General features: G+C 47.2%; 1 protein-coding gene across 8 annotated transcripts in view; it reads right to left on the reverse strand.

Moving 5' to 3' along the window:
- Positions 1-21,188, reverse strand: part of TCF12 (transcription factor 12) — a 286,427-nt gene that overhangs the window by 36,637 nt on the left and 228,602 nt on the right. For 6 of the 8 annotated variants that reach the window (XM_029071273.2, XM_029071272.2, XM_029071276.2 and 3 more), the window contains exon 9: positions 591-696. In XM_029071273.2, the coding sequence (XP_028927106.1) occupies positions 591-696 (106 nt within the window). Of the gene's footprint in view, positions 1-590; positions 697-11,481; positions 11,675-21,188 lie in introns of those variants that run through there. The other 2 variants (XM_029071278.2, XM_029071279.2) reach the window with 2 other exon arrangements.

The following is a 21,188-nucleotide window of genomic DNA, read 5'->3' on the forward strand; positions in this document are numbered from 1 at the left end:
ATATCTGTAATTTATTTATTTCATTAATTCAATCATATTTATTAAGCACTTACTGTGCGCAGAGCACTGTACTAAGGGCTTGGAAAAGCACAGTACAATCAACAGTAACTATCCCTGCCCACAACGATTTATTTATATTAATGTCTGTCTCCCCCTCAAGACTGTGAGCTCGCTGTGGACAGGGAATGTGTCTGTTGTTTTATTGTACTCTCCCAAGCACTTAGTACAGTGCTTTGCACACAGTAAGCACTCAATAAATACAATTAAATGAAAAGCGAGGGTCCCTTCACCTTCCTAATATTCATCCCTCTGCAAACTCACGGCTGGGAGATTCTGCCCATCTGGCCCGCCGGGTAATCTGTTTAAGAGGCAGCCGGCAATCAACGGACATGGCCGGGAAGCCTTTGAAGACAAGACTTCCTCCCCCCGCCCCCAAATGCCTCGACGAGGTAGAGGCGCCTCTCAGAGCCAGTACCCTTCGCCAATTCCGGGCGACCGGGAGGTGCAACTTGGATCCTCTGGTTCGACCTTCGGTTCTCTTCCGCAGAAGCTAAACGGGGTTGTGCCCAGGAATAATTAGCGACACTTACCTTGCATAAAGAAAGTGCTAGCAAACATACTGCTTGGTGGTTTGGGAGATGGATAACTAGGAGATTCTCTGTTGAAATCATCTGAATTTGGGGACGGTGCATACACCTTGAAAAGAAAACAGCAATAAAAGGACACGTGTCAACGAGGGCTGAATATCATTCATGTTGCCGGGTAGGGGCTGAGCAACCCCCTTCCCTCCACCCACAAACCCGCAAAACGGTGCATTAAGCCCAAACAAATAACATTTAATTTGATCACTGTCAGGACGTTTGCTTTTTAGCAGATTGCCAAAGCAGAACACCACGCTTGTCCCCATAACACATCTTAAGGCGTGCCAACTAAACCAGGTGGTGGGATGAAAGCGTGAATGTTGATTTTGCTTAGAAAATACAAATCTCACCCAGACTGGGGCCTCAAAATGGGAAAATGAAAAAAAATTAAAAAGAAAAAAAAAAGAAGGGAGAAAATAAGCCACAGACACCATAAACTCACCCCACCCAAATCAAGTTGGGACCCGCAACTCTGTTTGCTCCATCCAAATATCGGCATCACTGGACCCCAAATGGAAGAGATGAGATGGGGGGGTGCGGGGGGGGGGGGTTAGGGTCACAATGAACCCCAAGGGATGAGGTCGCCCACCCGAACTTTACTAACTTGGGAAGATTACCAAAAACACCCCCCTTTCCCGGCCCCCTGAAGTCCATCTCCTGCTGAGGGATCTTAAGGTTTCAATATCAAGCAACCTTTCAAGTCCGGCACTGCTTGAGAAAAAAGAATAGAGAGGGAAAAAAACTCTCTCTTTGATTTGTTAGCGGAGTGCCAATTTTCTTTGGTAAACCTTCGTTGCAGATAAGCCCAGTTTGAACATTCTAAACTGGCAAGGGATCAAGAGTCTCATCACTCTGAAAAACTACTCGGCCATATAACCCTAATGAACAAACCATTCCCCAGTCACTCAGACAATGGTATTTACTGAGCACTTCTTGGGTCCCGTCTAAAATGTTTGCTTGTTGTGGGCACTGAACGTGTGTACCAACTCTGTTTACTCTCCCAAGCCCTCAGTACACTGCTTTGCACATGAGAAGCACTCAATAAACACCACTGATAATAATGGTGCAGAGTATATGAAGCGCTTGGGAAAGTACGTTACAGTTGGTAGACACGATGCCTGTCCACAAGGAATTTACAGTTCCCGGACAGCAGGGAAAAATCGATTCGCTTTAAAAATATGTTATTAGCCATGGAACGGAAGAAAACCAGGAAAAAGAGACAGGGTCCCGATCATCTGGGAAAAGTGGGGGTGTTCTACAAAGTGCCGAGGAGGCCGTTTTCAGGGAAAGTTTACTTTGATAACAACGTGGCCATCAGCTTCACAAAGATTCTGCCCTGTGCAACTTCAGCGTTCTGCAAAAGCAAGAACTTTCTTGTCAGCTGGAGATCAGAACGCTTGTAGACAAGAATTTCATGTAGCAAACTCTTGTGGAATGTGTCAACATGTAACACAAGACTTCCCGATAATGGCCACATTTCCCCTGCTTTCTTTCCTCTTTTGGAGGGAAGCAGAACTCTCCTGGCCTCTTAGTGGCCCAAATAACTGGAAGTGTTATGTCCTCCTTAAGTGTTTCTCTTCTCAACAGGGCCATCCATTGTTTTCTGCTATTCGAGCCCCTAGGTGCCTTCCAAGTTGCACATTTATGTAAGGAGAAAAAGAATCTTAGAAGACAGCCCACAAAACAAATTCCCTCTCTTTAGGGGACCCTATTCTTGTCCTCGTTTTTTATGTTCATTTTGTGTCTTCTTGTTTTGTTTTCTGTCATCAGCCCCCTCTCCCACCTATTCTTAGGCAGTGAGCCCCTGAAAGGCCAGAGACCCCATCTAAAGCTACACTACAGACCTCTCTAGACGATAAGCTTGTTATGGGCAGGGGGTGCATCTGCCAATTCTGTTGTATGGTATTCTCCCAAGCGCTCCCAAGCTCAGTACAGTATCTGTGCATAGTAAGCGCTCAATGAATACCACTGATTAAGCTCTCCCATGAATTCTTTCCCAGTGTTTAGTACAGTTCTTTGCATGCAACAAGTGTTTAATAATGGCTATCACTACTATTAATATTGGTGAAGGGAAGGAGAAGAACCTGTGGCTTCTAATGGCGTCTCACCAACTGAAGAGTTCACCATTTCTCCATGGCCTATTAATCAATGGTATTTATCGAGCGCTTACTGTATGCAGAGCACTGTACTAACCGCTTGGGAGAGTATGATAAAACAGAGTTGGTAGACACATTCCCTGCCCACCATGAGCTTGTAGTCTAGAGGGAGCCTCAAAAGGACACTCTGGTGGGTGTGGATGGCCTATGCAAATCTTATTCCCAAGAAGAGCTATCAGTACAGGAAGGGAACACCTGACAGACTGTCCATCATAATTCTGCTCATTTGCCTGAGAATACCCAGAATACTTTTCTTGCTTAAAGCTCTTTCACAACAGCAGCGCTGCTGGGATGAAACAGTTGGGCATATCTGTGGAGAGCTACAGAGCACTTGCTGGCAAATAAATATTGGGGTGGGGCGGATGGGGAGTAAGATTTTTCTTGTCTTAGAGCTTCTATCGTCTTCAGGATTTACTAGTCCTCATTTGTGCAGTCTCTTAATCAGGGGGAAACCAATTAAGTGGTTGAGCACCCGTTCCCTCGTCCGAAAGGATGGAGCTGGAAGTCACTGGTGTGACATCCCTGCAAATTGTCATAGGATACTTAAACACTGCCTCCCACCCCAGAAGACTCCCAAATACAATCACAAGCATTTTTGGTTATGCCCAATAGCCCCCACACCTGGGATGTGACCGGAACTCTGCAAAAGCAAATTCCCAGAAAGAAGAGTGAAAGCCCCACGGTTTTGCTGTGACGGGTGAACTCGAGTTGAAATATTCAGGTTGCCCATCCAGAGAAAACACTTTTAATGAGTTTGCTTCACTGCATTTGGGCACCCTCCCCAAACCCCCACCTCTCCTCTCCCTTTATTGCCACTCAATTTGGAAGAATGTATTCTGGAAAGAAGGTGCTCTCAGCCTGTCCAACGTTCAGCGTTCACCATCGTGACCGTAGACGAGGTGAGACTGCTTTACTAATTTACAAGTTGTCTGTTGTGCAGTATAAAACAGCATATGCTATAGCTGATGGTTAATCTATCACTGTCATGGAGAAAGCAAGGAAACAAAGCAAAACAATGTGCAAGGGCAGAGTAACTGGCATAAATTATTGAAATTTTTTTAAAAACTCTGAATTACACAACCAGGAACCCGGCTCCCTCTAAATGAACAGATTATTTTCAAACCAATTCCTGTGTGCTCTTCCCCCAAACAGAAATTAAGGGGCAAACCTGTCCAGCCATTACCACTGTACACAGATCATCTGCTGAAACCCGTGTAGACGACCTGATCGAGAAATGAGATCCGTGGTTCTCTGTGAGGCCCCATCAAACGCGCCCGGGCCCCTAACTTTATATCATTTTGCTGGTTTGGGTACCTTAACCTTAGCTTGCAAAAACATGGCTGCGACGTTATGAAGCAGCAGTTCGGCCGGCCTAGATTTTTTCAGATCAAAGAGTTCTTGCGGCAAAACACAACTGATGTGGTCTCAAAGACTTCATTAACTCCAGATGTAGGGAAGCAGTCGGCCAATTCCACAAAAAGAACGAGTCTCTTTTAGTTACAATCAGAACTGCCCGCAAATTAAAACCAGGCCTCTTATGTCATCTGATCACCTGCAGATGAGTGCCAGTTTTTTTCTGGTTAATGACCTAATCATAAGTTTTAATCACAAGTTTGATTTTGTGTTACTACAAACAAAACCTAAACACACACACACACACACACACAGAGTCCACGCAGCCCAATCGAACCATTTACTCCAACTCAACACAAAGGGGGTCCCAATTTTTGCCCCCAGAATTTGGGAATGCAACAGGTTCTGTTGGGCCTGGGGGACTTGGATGCCGAGGTCTCGGGTCTCCATTTTGGACAGCCAGGCTCACGGCTATTCCTCCAGAGGTCTCCGGTACACAGTGGCGGTAGGGCCGGCTCTCTCCGGGGGCGGGGGGTGGGTCAGCGGGAAAAGGCCCCGAGGAACTGGGAACCGCTAGGGAGAGGATGGCTGAAAATGTGACAGCCCTCTGCTGGAGTCTGACTGAGGAGAACACCAACGCCAGGCTGTGAGATTTCTTGTCAGCTTTTAAACTGTTGCTGCCCTGGGTGGCGGGGGGGACGGGGTACCCTGCCTTATCCCAGACTACCCCCCCTCCTCCTGAAGCTCCCGTGAAGCATGAAATTTCCTGGACGGCCCGCGGATGAGGTGGTCCCCCTCCATCAATGAGGATGCCTCAGGCGGAGGCGGCGGAAAGCCCGCATCCAACGGACAGCCAGGCTCGGCTCTGTCAGGACCTGCCACTCCGGGCTTCTGTGTTCAAAGCCCGTTTCCCAGTGATAGCAAGGGGACCCTCCTCACGTTTCTCCTCCAACTCCTACGGAACATCGGCTGCAAGGAGGGAGATATGCCCTGGCTTTGTGAATGTACACACGTGAACATGCACACATTCCCCCCCACCAGTCAGGGAGAGAAAACACCCAGATCCACACGACTCTGCTTTCCTCTCTTCCCTCCTCACGGCTCTTGGCCTCACTGAGGCTCAGGAGATGTGGGCGGGCCGGAGGGGAATTTCCTTCCAAGTATCTCCACTGCTGGTTGGGGTGAACAGGCAAGACAGGCTGAAAGGCCTGCCTCCGTACAGCTCCCCGCTCCACGTGGCGGCTGGAAACGGCTGAGGGGGACATTTTTCCCAGGAACGCTTTCGTTTGTGGAATAGGATAAAAGGAAAAGCCAGCACCTAGAAGCCTCCCCGTCCTCCCTCCGCCGTACGAGAAGCTCCTTTGGTCCCGAGGCTTGGTCTCGCGCCAGCTGTAACCCCAAAGACGCCTTCCAGAACCGATCGCCCGGCTTTTCCAAGCCTTTTCACCTGCCCCGGAAGCAGGGACGGCTTCCTGTCGACCCCCCTCATAACTTTTCTTTCCGGGGGACGGGTTGGCTGCCTTAGAGAGCCGGTTCCTGGGGCCTGGTGGCCATTCAGGGGGCCCAGGATATTTTTCTGGATCTATCCTCACATTTGAAACTCAAAGACAAACCTTCAACGGCATCTCTGACTTTCAGCACTGATGAAATGACAGTATTCCAACATCGGAAAGTCTGTGCTCTTTGTGGTATCTGTGCTCATTTTGATTTTTAGAAGCGTCACTCAGAAATTTGGAAAGATGGGATGTTTTCTCACACTTCCCCCGAAGCTCCCAACTTTAACAATACTAGAAGTCACTAATATTCGGAAACAAAAAACTGACTCCCATTGAGATAATTTTCAAATCACTGTTTGGGGGGGGGAGGGGGGAAATCCCTACTGCCTAGTGTGAGTTCTATTAGGAATGAATATATATTTTTAACAGATATTACCCCCAGGAATGTTTTTCTTGAAAGGCCTGCAGCACAAATAGTCTAGGAGAAGGAGACTAAATAAAATCAAATGCTAAACAGGGTAAATAGAAGCTAATATCAACCACTGCTTGTACTGGTAATAAATATCACAACTACTTGGCACAGTGAATGGCAAACTTGAAAGAAACACCATCATTTTAAAGAAAGGTGTGACAGATACAAATTGTTGTTTTCTAGTCACAAAAATGGGTGTACATATTTATAATTTTCCAACACTAAGACAGTTAAATATTGTGTTCAGATTAAAGCAGTGATAAATTCCCAAGGGGGAAAAAAATAAATGAAACTATTCTGAATGTGTTTGTTAATACAAAACCCACTCTACAACCTCATAGTAAATTCCAGTAACAGAAATTTCATTTAATAAAGGAAAAATTTAACATCTGCCATAAAGGGTTTTGGAATCTTGAGCACAATTTAGCTGTTTTCTTTCCAAACCATGGGGGAGAAAGATCAATCTGGAGACCAAAACTATATACTAACCCCTGCAATATAATTCTTCTTTGGGACCACTATAATCCCCCCTTTCCAAAACACTTTCATAAATGGAAAAAAGTGACATATTCTTTCCCCAAATTTCAAAATACGTTAACTTTCTGTTTTGGCTCAACTAAAGATCAAATTTCATTTTTTAATGAAAACAAATACAGTAAAGCCCCCATCTCCTAGACCCTAGTTTTTAGCCAGATGCCCAAAACTCAGCAACTGGTTATGCACTTTAGGTCCAGAATTTTTCATTTGTTTTGAGAAAATTTCCTACCTAGTGTGTGACACAACATGCCCATTTTTACTAGCCACTTTAATGGGAATGGGCCCGCCTCCATTCTTCTCTCTTCTCATTTCTCTCACTTCACTAACGATCCGAGTTTCGAGCCTGGGCCTCGAGCCTGGGCCGTGGCAAGCGGCATCTCCACGTGTTTTCCGAGGTAACATCCTGAACAAATCAGGGACCGTCATTACCCAGAGCCAGCTACATTTTTAAGAAATCTCGATCTGATCGATGCAGCACCTCACCGCTCACCGCTTCCCCGGGGCCTGGAAACGGGCCTACCCTTCCCTACGAGGGTTAGGACATCCGCCCTCCTAGCCGAGGACGCTAGCATCTAGAAAAAACAACTCACTCGGGCTTATCCAGTGCCCTCTATGCTACTTGGAGGAGCAGGAGGGAAGGGGAATAAAGTTGACCAATCCACAGACTGTTCATTCAATGTCCACAGGAGACTTCCTGGATGATCCTTTGTTTGTCCTGACTTGGAAATGTTAGATTTGACCTTGTCTGGGGTGCGGACAGATTCAACTGTACTTTTCCCTTTCAGGGCTAACCGGTGTTCTACTGGCTTCACTAAAAAGCCACAAGCAAGACCCAGTGCGAAGCAGAAGAAAATATTTTGAAAAATACTCCTGGGGTGGGGAGAGTTTCGTATACTCCCCCAGAGGGGGGAAAAAACCCTAAAATCCAACTCTAAAACGCTAAACTTGACTGCCTTTTTTTTTTTTTAAACCCGTGACTTCTCTGCTCAATACTCCTCTCCACCTGAACTGATTCTCCGAAGGTGGAACAGGAGCAGACTTGCTGCTCTCTAACCCTCTGAGTTAACTAAAGGAAAAGCCGGGTCAGTCAAATGTTGATAGGAATTGTCCATGTTGGTGATTCACCTTCGGAGGAAACAATGTCTAGATTTCCAAAGCCTCTTTGAAGTGGAAAAGATTGCAGACACCCAGACAAAGACCCAGGCCTTTTTAACAAGAGATCCAGAACTTTTTTCCCCACGTCTCCTCTTTCCTTTCTCTTTTGTTGAATGGGATCTCGTTTTCTGCCTCCCCAGAGTTGTTTACTCAATTATAAACTTGGCTTTGCTGCTAAGATATATTCACGAGGGCAGGCAGCGCCTTGAAAAGAATGAACGCTGTGAGTACTGAGCCAGCACATGGAAAATTAGGCCTCAGAGTTTCTAAATGATACCCTTCCGTGTTTTAAAAACTTAACACGGTGAAAATTAGAATAGTGACACTCTCATTGATAACAATCCCGTTTCTCGGTTTCGAGGCCAAAAGGACAGAAAGTTTCCCCAAAATATGGAATCCCGACCTTTAAGCTCAGTTGCCGGGGGCCAAAAAGAAAACCATATAGTTTCCAGTTTTTAAAAATCTGAATGTGAACAAATACAGGAAATGAACTAAAACCTTGCCTTTTTTTGGAAAGGGAGGAGGAGGGTGGGGGGGGTGTAGGAGGGAGGAGGGGCAGGAAGAGAAGTGGGAAGGGGGTGGGGGGGAAGAAGGGGGTGGGGGGAAGAAGGCGGCAGGCAGCCATGATTTAATTCTTCCTTTGCTTTGAAAGGCTGGGAATTCCCAGTTCGGAAACAACCCCCATTTCTACTGGGGTCTTCCCCCCTTGAGAAGCGATTCAAAGCTTCTCAAGACAAAACCTGTCATTCCCTTTGCCTCCAATACTCGGGTACCTTTACCTTCAAGGACTAGAACCCAAGAACCTGGCAGAATCATAGGGAGCAGAAATCCAGGTCTACATTTCCCTGGATCTACCCCAGCGCTTAGAACACTGTCTGCACATAGTAAGCGCTTAACAAATACCAACATTATTATTATTGTAAGCTTTCAATCAGACATCCTACAGGGGATAATAAGGGCAGGGGAGAAGGGCGTTGGGTTCTCCCAGCCCCCATTCTAAAAGCCCTCTTCATTTCTGTCCTCAAAAAGCAGAAAAATCTATTGCTACCAACAGGTGAGGGGAAGAATGGGACTCACACCAGTCTCAGAGAAACTTTATCTTTTTCCCCAGTCCCGGAGGTGACTCGTGCTTTAATCCCAGTTTATGGACAGACCCAGCAGGATTTTACTGTTTAGCTGAAGAGGGACACTAAAAAGTCAAATTTTCCACCCGGCAATCCTCCCAACTAGTGGGTGTTAGAGCAGGTTTATTTTCACAAGGTCTTGTTTTTCTTCCACACCAATCTCCCACCCGGAAGATTCCTTGCTGGAAGCCTGGCTAGTCTGTGAAAGATTTTATTTGGGAGGTCAAAAGCCATCCTTCTCCTACTGTTCAGACTCAGCATATGGACTTCACTCTCTCTGTTTCAGGGAGAAGACTCTCTTCCTCTCGGCAGGCAACGGAAACTTTTGTGGCCTTCACAATCCGTATCTCCACAAATTTAACGTTTCAAAACAGAATGGGGCCCAAGAAAGCGGTGGTCTCTGGGAAAGAACCGTCCACCGTGTGGAGACACACAGAGTTCTCTCTTATTCAAAAAACTAATATAAAAAGCAATTTCCTGACTCCCCCACACCCCATTCTCTTTCTCTACGCAAATTCGGATGAGGTACTTATTATGGGAAGAATTGAATGCACTGTTAACTACTTTCTTGTACTTATGGTCAAACTTAGTACTAAGTCGGCGGGAATGGGGACCGGGAAATATATTTTGAAAAACATAAATAAGTTTCGGCTTCGGGACCGCAGGACTCCAAAATAATTTACCATCTATTTACTAACTCTTCCAGCACATAAAGGTCACCTCTGACCTGTAACAGGCACATGCTATCAATTTTCAGGCCAAGCTCCACTACAGTACCAGCTCTGCCATCTAGCCTGGAAATACTTAATAAGATCAAAGCTTTTTTTTTCCGGCCGCAGAACAAAGAGAAACGTTGTAATAGGGTGATCTGCGCTTGGGAAAGAAGAAAATCAAAACTCGATGCAAGTCATATTCCCTTTGCTCGAGGGATATTGTATAGTTAATTTTACTTAAGCCTAATATATATCTTCACATAAAACTTCAAACGGACTGTGTTTTAACTTAGGATCACACATAAAAGAGAAATCATTTCACGTTCGAAAGGCAGCTGGCAAGGAAATGAAATAGAGACCATGCAATTTCACTTCTATCCACCTCGTTCCTTCTCCCTTTCCCCCACCCTGGCTCGCCCAACATCCTGATGATCTGCTCAGCTCCTACACCCACTTCTTAATGAGTCTGGGGGGGGGGAGGATATTTATTTACCCTCTATCTACAGTGCTTAGCTGAAAGTTTACAGTTCTAAGGCAGGCCGAGAGCAAGAAGCCTTTCTGCTCCTGCCAGGGAAAGATCAATGCCCCGCCAACTCTCCAGCAAGTGACCCCGCCAGCCTTCAAAAATGAAGCCCCCTGACACACCCAACTGAGAAATGTTATTTTTTTTCCCCTTTAAGGCTCAAGCCCCCAAGCCCCTTGCGACCCAAGGAGATTAGTTATTACATTTTTCCGGGACCATTTCCCGCAGCTCCTTCTAGACTGTATATTTTACCAGCTGTTTCATTATTACACTCTCCCAAACCCTTAGTACACCCAGGAAGCGCTCAGTACATACCGTTCATCCATTCATACCTATTGAGCGCTTACTGGGTGCAAAGCACTGTAGTAAGCGTTTGGGAGAGTGCACTACAACAGACGCATTCCTGCCCACAACGAGCTCACTGAAACACACCCCCAAAACGAAACTCTCTCTCTCTCTCTCTCACACACACACACTCTGCCCCATCACCCAAGACATAAAGGGGCACGGGTGAAGTTGGCAAGTTTTAAAAAGCAACAGGGAAAAACCATGTCATCTTTCTGCCCCGTCTTCTGACGCACTGCCATCCCGTCGCAACCCAGGCCACGGTTTGGGGGATCATTTCCCGGCTCCTCTCTGGGGTCCCCAAAATACACCCCCCCCCAAAAAAAAAGTAAGGGAATGTTCTTCTACTTTCACCCCTCCCCAACGAAATAACTGAGCGCTCGAAGGCACGTCGACGGAAAAGAGGGTTTGAAGACCGTGATTTTCAATTTATGAACCGAAGCAACTTTTCCGTGCAGGCCCGGAGCTGCCGGATTGATTGGAAGCAGATGGCGCAAGAGTCGAGGCAGTCTGAGCCTCCAACTCCAAACAGGAAACACGACCCTCCGCCGGCCGACTGCTTCCCTAATCATTCCCAGAGATCCGTCCTTGTTATTTTTATAAATATCCACCCGGACTTTCATCTCCGCTCTCCGCCGCCCAAAGCGTCCCACGACCCGAAATGGGGGCCTCGAAAGCCCCGCGCCGAGAAGGAGGCGATACCCTCGCACCCGAACAAAGAGGACCGGCCCGCCCGGAGGCGGGGAAGAAAAATAATCATAAAAAGGGCGGCACGGGCAAGATAACGCCATTCCCCGAGTCAACTCTCTGCCCCACGAATTGTTTCAATTACGGGCCGTCCTACGGAAAGGAGCGGTGGGTCCACGTGGACTTTTGGCCCCCCCCGCGACGGGAAAATCAAATGACAGAAGATCCCCCGCCCAAAGAAGGCCAGCCCTCCAAAAGACGAGAAAAAGCAACTCTCACCGTTTTGCCATTGTAGTAATACATCAAGGAATTGCTGCCCATGCCAGGCACGGGGTAGGCGCAGTACATGGTGGTTGGAAAAGAGGGTGAGGGGTTGCAGTCAGGGGGCAAAGGTGGACTGGGAGGCGTCCATGGGGCCTGCTGGTCCCCCCCGGCCGGTCCTTCCGCACGCTGCCGAGCTGGGCTCTGCGGCGGCCGCACATGGAGCCGCTCACAAGGAACTTATGCAAAGTAGGGCCCGACCATCCGGCCCCCGCGGGCGGGGGGGGGGCCCGCGCTCCCAACCGCCCTTTCTACAGCTCGTCCCTCCTCCTTCCCCGCCACCCCCGCGGGCCGGGCCGGTGGTAAGGCCCGCGCGGCCCAAGCTGGCCGCCTGCGGGAGGGGGCAGGAAAACGGGGGGGCAAAAAAGAGCATTTGACACTCCGCCCCCACCCCGGTTTTGTTTGCTCTTTTCAAGCTAGGTGTGGGCATTCCCTCCGATTTTTTGGACCGCCTGGTGGGCGCGGTGCACTGGCCTGAGCGCCTGGGCCCACTGCAAGCGTTTAACACATACCATAATTAGGAATTATCACTGTTACTAGGTGCAGAGCACTGGACTAAGCGTTTGGGAGAGTACTGGACCCACTGCTGGCGCTTAAATACCAGAAGTAGGAATTATAACGGTTACTGGGTGCAGAGCACTGGACTAAGCGCTTGGGAGAGTACTGGACCCAGAGTAAGCGCTTAACAAATACCATAATTGTGAGTTATACTGGTTACTGGGTGCAGAGCACTGGACTAAGCGCTTGGGAGAGTACTGGACCCAGAGGAAGTGCTTAAATACCATAATTGTGAATTGTAATCATTAGTGTGTGCAAAGCACTGGACTAAGTGCTTGGGAGAGTACTGGGACCTGAGTAAGCGCCTAACAAATACCGTAATTATGAATTATAATTGTTACTGGGTGCAGAGCACTGGACTAAGCGCTTGGGAGAGTACTGGGCCCAGAGTAAGCGCCTAACAAATACCGTAATTATGAATTATAATTGTTACTGGGTGTAAAGCACTGGACTAAGCGCTTGGGAGAGTACTGGGCCCACAGTAAGTGCTTAACAAATACCATAATTGTGAATTATAATTGTTACTGGGTGCAGCGCACTAGACTAAGCGCTTGGGAGAGTACTGGGCCCAGAGTAAGCGCCTAACAAATACCGTAATTATGAATTATAATTGTTACTGGGTGCAGAGCACTGGACTAAGCGCTTGGGAGAGTACTGGGCCCACAGCAAGCACTTAAATACCATAATTAGGAATTATAATTATTGGAGAAGCAGCGTGGCTCTGTGGAAAGAGCCTGGGCTTCGGAGTCAGAGGTCATGAGCTCGACTTCCGGCTCTGCCACTTGTCAGCTGTGTGACTGTGGGCATGTCACTTAACTTCTCTGCGCCTCAGTTCCCTCATTTGTAAAATGGGGATTAAAAGTATGTGAGCCCCACGTGGGACAACCTGATGACCCTGTTTCTCCCCCAGCGCTTAGAACAGTGCTCGGCACCTAGGAAGCCCTTAACAGATACCAACATTACTATTATAACTGTTACTTGGTGCAAAGCACTGGACTAAGCACTTGGGAGAGTACTGGACCCAGAGCAAGCGCTTAACCAACATCAAAATTGTGAATTATAATCAGTCTGTGCAAAGGACTGGTCTAAGCGCTTGGGAGAGTACTGGGCCCAGAGCAAGCACTTAAATACCATAATTATGAATTATAATTGTTAGTGGGAGCAAAGCACTGGACTAAGCGCTTGGGAGAGTACTGGACCCAGAGTAAGCACTTACCCAACACCATAATTGTGAATTATAATCAGTAGTGTGTGCAAAGCACTGGACTAAGCACCTGGGATAGTACTGGACCCAAAGCAAGCGCTTAACAAATACCATAATTATGAATTATAAATGTTACTGGGTGCAAAGCACTGGACTAAGCGCCTGGGAGAGTACTGGACCCAAAGCAAGCGCTTAACAAATACCATAATTATGAATTATAAATGTTACTGGGTGCAAAGCACTGGACTAAGCGCCTGGGAGAGTACTGGACCCAAAGCAAGCGCTTAACAAATACCATAATTATGAATTATAAATGTTACTGGGTGCAAAGCACTGGACTAAGCACTTGGGAGAGTACTGGACCCAAAGCAAGCGCTTAACCAACACCATAATTGTGAATTATAATCATTAATGTGTGCAAAGCACTGGACTAAGCATTTGGGAGACTACTGGGCCCAGGGTAAGCGCTTAACCAACACCATAATTCTGAATTATAATCATTAGTGTGTGCAAAGCACTGGACTAAGCGCTTGGGAGAGTACTGGGCCCAGAGTAAGCGCTTAACAAATACCATAATTATGAGTTATAATTCTTACTGAGTGCAAAGCACTGGACTAAGCGCTTGGGAGAGTACTGGGCCCAGAGTAAGTGCTTTACAAATACCATAATTGTGAATTATAATCATTAGTGTATGCAAAGCACTGGACTAAGCGTTTGGGAGAGTACTAGGACCAGAGTAAGCGCTTAACAAATACCATAACTGTAAATTATAATCATTAGTGTGTGCAAAGCCCTGGACTAAGCATTTGGGAGAGTACTAGGACCAGAGTAAGCGCTTAACAAATACCATAATTTAGAGAAGCAGCGTGGCGCAGTGGGGAGAGCACAGGCTTGGGAGTCAGAGGTCATGGGTTCATATCCTGGATCTGCCCCTTGTCAGCTGTATGACTGTGGGCATGTCACTTAACTTCTCTGTGCCTCAGTTACCTCATCTGTAAAATGGGCATTAAGATTGTGAGCCTCACGTGGGACAACCTGATGACCCTGTCTCTCCCCCAGCGCTTAGAACAGTGCTCTGCACATAGTAAGCGCTTAACAAATACCAACATTATTATTATTATAATGGTGAATTATAATTATTAGTGTGTGAAAAGCACTGGACTAAGTGCTGGGGAGAATACTGGGCCCACAGCAAGCACCTAAATACCATAATTATGAATTCTAATTGTTATTGAGTGCAAAGCACTGCACTAAGCACTTGGGAGAGTACTGGGCCCAAAGTAAGCGCTTAACAAATGCCATAGTTATGAATTAAAATTGTTAGTGTGTGCAAAGCATTGGACTAAGCATTTAGGAGAGTACTTGCACATAGTAAGTGCTTAATACCACAATTATGAATTATAATTAGTATTTTTACTGTGTGCAAACCACTATACTAAGCGCATGGGAGGGTACAGTATTATACTCTAGTTTTTATTATTTTGGGGCAGCTCTGTGGCACTAGAATCAATCAGTGGTATTTAATGAGCTCTTACTGTGTGCAGAGCACTGTACTAAACACCTACTGTGTACATCCACTTGATTCTATTTATTGTGATTATGTTGTCTTGTTTCTGACCATCTGTCTCCCCCGATTAGACTGTAAGCCCGTCGTTGGGCAGGGATTGTGTCTAACTGTTGCCGAATTGTACATTCCAAGCGCTTAGTACAGTGTTCTGCACATAGTGCACAATAAATACTATTGAATGAATGAATACTGAGCACTGTACTAAGCACTTACTGTGCACGGCACACTGTACTCACGCTCACTGTATGCAGAACACTGTGCTAAGCGCTCACTGTGTAGAGAGCACTTTACTACGCACAACACTGTACTCTACCAAGAGCTTAGTTCAGTTAGCTCTGCCCAGAGAAAGCGCTCTGTAAATACGATTATTGTTATTATTAATACAATATGAAAAACTAGATCTAGGAAACGGACAAGCCCAAATCGACCCGAGGCCTGGGTGGCTTAGGTCCAGACAGACCAGGAGAGGGCTAATCCTGAGTCGGTGAATCTTTTCCCCGCTTTTAGATTTTATTTATTTATTTGTTTTTAATTAGAGCACTTGTGGCGGTGGAAAAAACTCTGCCCTCCGCATCTCTGGCAGCCCCGCCATCTGGCTCCGTCTGAAGTTGCATCCAACTTGGGACTGAACAGGCCGCGGAGTCACCGGCCGTTTGCCAAGCGGGCTCCGCCTGCTCCAGGGAAGCCCTCGTCCTTCAAGTTTTCCTGGGAAAGATGAAAGGGATTCTGGCCCGTCCCAATTAGTGGAGCATCCCGGCCCGAGCGGGGGCCGGTGGTTTTAAGTTATGTCAACCGGGGGTGGCGACGGTGGAATTTTCCCCAGGATTTCGCACTTCGGAGCCGAATATGAAAACTAGGGGACGTGGACGAATGGGTAGGAGGGCCTAGTACACTGCTGTGCACACACTAAGCACTTAGTACAGCGCTCTGCACACAGAAAGCGCTTAATACGGTGCTCTGCACGCAAGCGCTTAGTACAGTGCTCTGCATGCAGCAAGCACTTAGTACAGCGGTCTGTACACAACTATCGCTTAATACTGTGCTCTGCACACACAAGGGCTCTGCACACAGTGAACACTTAGTGCACATAGCATGCGTTTAGTACAGTGCTCTGCACACGAGTGCTAAGTACAGTGTGTTCTGCACAAGTGAGCATTCAGTACAGTATGCTCTGCAAATAGGCGTTTAGTACAGTGCTCTGCACACAGGAAGCGCTCAATAAATACCACTGAATGATTCAATTGCCACAGAGCTGCCCCGAAATAATAAATCTCCTTCTCACTCACACTATCCCAGGGTCTTAATGAACCTTGGTTCCTTTGACAACGTGTCCCTGGTTAAACAATTCGGCAGGAATATTTTCCTGTGAATCGGGGGCTCGGACCGGGCAGGCTAATCGGGAGAATTTCTAGTTGTTTTGCACCGATGACCCCTTTATTCTCAGGATTTGGTGGGGGGGAAAGAGGAGGGCGTTTCATCTTCCTCTAGGAATGCTCTCTGTGTGTATTTTGGAAGCAGATATTCAGGTTTCTCTGAACAGAAACTACAGAAAGAGGAAAAAAAAAAAGAGCCAGAGGGTTTAAAACCCTCCCATGGTCATTGTGTGAAGAAGTGAAAAGTTCTCGTTATCTGTGCCTGCAAATACAAGTCGCTTATATACACAAACACACTTGGCTACCAAAATACACAAGGTGTCCAATGTGTCTTTAAGGAGTCCAATATGGCTTTGTCCCAGAAAAATACTGCGGCGAAGCCTTGCTTCCCTCTGCCACCGTGCTGCCTGCCAAACCTGGGAGCACCCCCACATCTCCGGCCCGCGACCCTGTTACCTCCCATCTCCCATGCACCTAGTTTAGAAAGAGTACATCGGACGACGAAGTGAAGTAAAGTTCATTTTTTGCAGCAAGGGAAGAGCAGGCAGGCCGCAAAAACGGCAACCCCTCTTCGCCGGCTCCTCCTGGGCTGTGGAAACCCACCGCCAGCTTGGGCCGGGAACAAGTTGCCAACTACTCTGATCAAGCGTATTGATCGCTACTGCAAGGCAGACACGAGGCACCCCGTTTTAAAAGCTGCCCGGAGCAGGACGACAACAGAAAGAGCCCCCTCCGCCGACCCCGACCTCCGGCTACACGCTCGCACCCCCTTTCGAGATACAAAAGGCCAAAACGCAGCTGCAAAAGAGCATCACTGTACATCAGACTATTAAAATCCCAGTCCGCGGAGTGCCTTGAACTTCGTCCCTCCCAAGGGACCACAGAGCTCCAGTTCAATCCCCGGAGAACTGTGTAAGGAGCTTTGATTTACAGGGAACAATACCATGTCTTAAACCGCCTAAGAAAAGTTTAGACTTTCAGAGACGTGATCTTTCGCCGCCGACACAACTGCCGCCCGGCCGGGCCGTGACGAGTAAAATCAACTGTTGGAGGAATAACTTTTTTTGGGGGGGGGGAGGGGGAGAGGCATCACTGGGAAACGGTGATCTAATTTTGATTTTGAAAGAGGAGGGAAGGAGGCGGGAGGGGGCAGAGTGATGCCCCAGAGCAGAGGTGGCATTGCAACACTTCGTTTCGGTAGCCAACCTTCCGACACGCAGGAAGCTTTGAAAATCCGTCCAAAATGTATGTGAAGTGGTTCGACCATTCTGGACTGAATGCCCTGCCTTATCCGTTTGGTATGACAAGGTATCGCACGTCCACCTCAGTGAACAATAGGGATTTTCCAACTAGTTTTTTTTTTAAAAAAAGGAGGGGGGAAATGCTTTTTTTTTTTTAAATGGTATTTGTTAAATGCCTATTATGGGCCATGCAGTGAACTTAGATATGGGGTAGATCCAGGCTAATCAGGCTGGACACAGTCCCTGTCCCACATGGGGCTCACAGTCTTCACCCCCAGTTTACAGATGAGGGAACTGAGGCCCAGGGAAGTGAAGTGACTTGCCCATGGTCACACAGCAGGCAAGTGGTGGAGCAGAGATTAGAAATCAGGTCCTCTGACTTCCAGGCCCGAGCTCTTTCCCCTTAGGCTACGCTGCGCATCCTTGCTATGAAAGCCACTTGACAACACTTTACTACTTTGCTACTTAGAAGCAGCAAGGCCTAGAAGTCAGAGGACCTGGGTTCTAGTCCCAGCTCCACCACTAACCTGCTGCGTGACCTAGGGTACATCAAATAACTTCTCTGTGCTTCAGTTCCCTCATCTGCAAAATGGGGATTCAATACCTGTTCTCCCGACTGCTTCAACCATGCCCATGTGGGACCTGTTTATCATGTATTTAATAATAATAATAATACCGCATAGTACAGTGCTTGGCACATAGTAAGCGCTTAAATATCACTATTATTAGTCATGAAAACACTCTTTGAGAAACCATTACAGGAGCGTTCTAGTCAGGAAACCGCATTTTCAGGAAGGTTAACCACTTGAGATCTTCCTTGTCAGTATTTCTAGAGTGCAGAAAATCAAGCGGTTTGGATCCGCACTTTTTGGTCCGACTGCAGTTTATGAACTCCAAGTGGGACATTAAAATAGTCCACATCCCCAAAACACAGAAATGAGGAGGAAATGAGCTGGGTCTCTGTTTAAAGGTGGAAGCAAAAGAGAAAGGCTGTCTCAAAAGCAGAAACCCAATTACTCGGAAGCAACGTGGCCTAGTGGATAGAGCCTGGGCCTGAGTCAGGTCATGGGTTCTAATGCCGACTCTGCCACTTGTCTGCTGTGTGACCTTGGGCAAGTCACGTTACTTCTCTGTGTGTTAGTTACCTCATCTGTAAAATGGGGATTAAGACTGTGAGCTGCACGAGGGACAACCTGATTCCCCTGTGTCTACCCCAGCGCTTAAAACAGTGCTCGGCACATAGTAAGCGCTTAACAAATACCAACATTATTATTATTATTAACCTGACTTGCTTGTCTCCACCCCAGCGCCTAGTACAGTGCCTGGCACATAGTAAGAGTTTAACAAATACCATAATCATTTATTATTGTTATCCAGGACATTAAAGAATGGTTTCAATGGCTTCCTTAGGTTTGATGAGTTGAACTAAATAGTATGGTTCTCTGCACACCCGAGGTTTTCAAAAGATAGTCCTGACTGATCGATCAATCCATCGTATTTATTGAGTGCTGACTGTGTGCGGAGCACTGTACTAAGCACTCGGGAGGGGACAATATAACAGAGTCGGTAGACACAGTCCCTCCCCATAATAATAATAATGATGGCATTTGTTAAGCGCTTACTATGTGCCAAGCAGCGTTCTAAGCACTGGGGTAGATGCAAGGTTATCTGGTTGTCCTACATGGGTCTCACAATCTTAATCCCCATTTTATAGATGAGGTAACTGAGGCACAGAGAAGTTAAATAACTTGCCCAAAGTCACACAGCTGACAAGTGGCAGAGTCGAGATTAGAACCCAGGACCTCTGACTCCCGAACCTATGCTCTTTCCACTAAGCCAGGCTGCTCCTCTAATGAGCTTAACATCTTAAAGGTGCAGATAGGTATTAGTATAAAAAATTACAGATAGGTACATAAGTGCTGTGGAGCTGAGGGAGGGGTGAATAAAGGGTGCATATCTAAGTGTAAGGGCGACGCAGAAGGGGGTTGTTTTTATGGTATTTGATAAGCACTTACTATATGCCAGGCACTGTACTGAACACTGAGATAGATACCAGCTAATCCCGGCTTGGGAGAAGATGGATGGCGCCGACGAGAACTAAGTAACTGGGAAACGATAACACAGTTAGGAGATCCGATCCCTGCCCTGAGGTAGCTTACAATCTGGCCAAATAAAAAGAAATACCTCCCCTCCGTCTTGGCATGGCAACTCCTCTGGAAATCAAGAGTCCTCGGGCATTAATTAATATAGAACCTGTCCCATACGCCAACCCGGGCCCCCAACTTTCTTCAGGGAAGAAACGATTTCGCTTTTGAGTCCATCGAGCCATATTTCTCAAACAGAAGTTCGAACTGACCGGCGCAGATCATTATTCTTAACCACCCCCTTTATCACAATTACCAATTCCCCTCGACAACTCCAATGCCAGCCCCGCCCTCCCCCACCCCCAGCTTCTTCCTTAGAAGCAATTTTTGGAAGGAAAAAAAAAAGCTAATTTAATCCGAGCAACAGCTGCAGTGGAATTTCTGTTTTCTTCCGAGAATCGGATTACAGGAAAATGGATCGAATGGAGGGGCAAAGTGATACCCTAGTCGAGCCAGTTGTTTATTCCTTTTTTTTCTTTTTCTTTTTCATGGGGAGATGTCAAGGGTTAATCTTGTGACTCAGTCTGACAAAGCAAGTCAGCTGGAGACAGGGCCAATTTTTAAAACTCGATTTTGGAGACAGACATGCCGTCAGCAGAGGAGCTCTGAACTGACATGCACTTTGTACCCTGAATTGTTTCTCTCCCCACCCTCCTTCGCACCAAACAATAACCTGTGTGTTTCCCTAAGTATCTTAACAGATTATGAGACCTGACGCAAAATAAAACCCTGACCTAGTAGCATTCGGCCTGAATAAGGCACCTCGGGGCCGACGATCCCGAAGGCCTTCCGGTGGGACGGCACCCGGCTGCCGGGCCTCCCGCAGTTCTGCAGATGGGTAAACTGAGGCTTCGGGACGTTAAGGCGAAAGCCTGGGAGCCCGCCTCCGGGGAGCCCCGATTTCGAGTTGCCCGGCAAAACTGCCGTCTGCTGGCACGCCCTTTTGGTTTCGTTCCCCCTTTGAGCAACATCAACTTGGTCAGTGATACGGTGTGTGCTGTTGAATGCCAAACCAGTTTTCGGTCACACACGGAATTACGGTCTGGAGCCTCACCGGACTCCTATTCTGGGGAAAACCTCACTTAAAGGGGCAGCTGGGGCCGGAGAATACACAGTTCCAACCCGTTTACACATCAGGGATTCAAAACCGCCAAGGCCGGTCTACGGCTTTGGTCGGGGAACAATGCAGAGAGAAAAGACAGGGTGGACAGGCCTCGGCTAGCCGGAGGGCATTCCGGGCCCGATATTTCAAAGCCAGAGACGCAAAGCCCTCCTTTCAAAACAAATGGGATTTCCATGTTCTTCCAGATCTGCTCTTTAGTTTCAGTAAAACTGAAGTTTACACCAAACAATGGTCATTTAACTTCTTTACTCTATTACTTCCTCCTATCTGTAATTTCTTTTAGTGTTCCTTTCCCTCGCTATATTATAAGCACCTCGAGGGCAGGGATCATGTCTATTCATTTTAATGTACTCTACCGAGAAGCTTAGTACGGTGCTCTTTACACGGTATGCACTCGCTAAACCCCATGGATTGAAATAGGGGACTCCCTATTTTAGATAGGGACAAAAGGCAAA

This window comes from Ornithorhynchus anatinus, chromosome 8, assembly GCF_004115215.2.
Source record: "Ornithorhynchus anatinus isolate Pmale09 chromosome 8, mOrnAna1.pri.v4, whole genome shotgun sequence".
NCBI lineage: Eukaryota > Metazoa > Chordata > Mammalia > Monotremata > Ornithorhynchidae > Ornithorhynchus > Ornithorhynchus anatinus.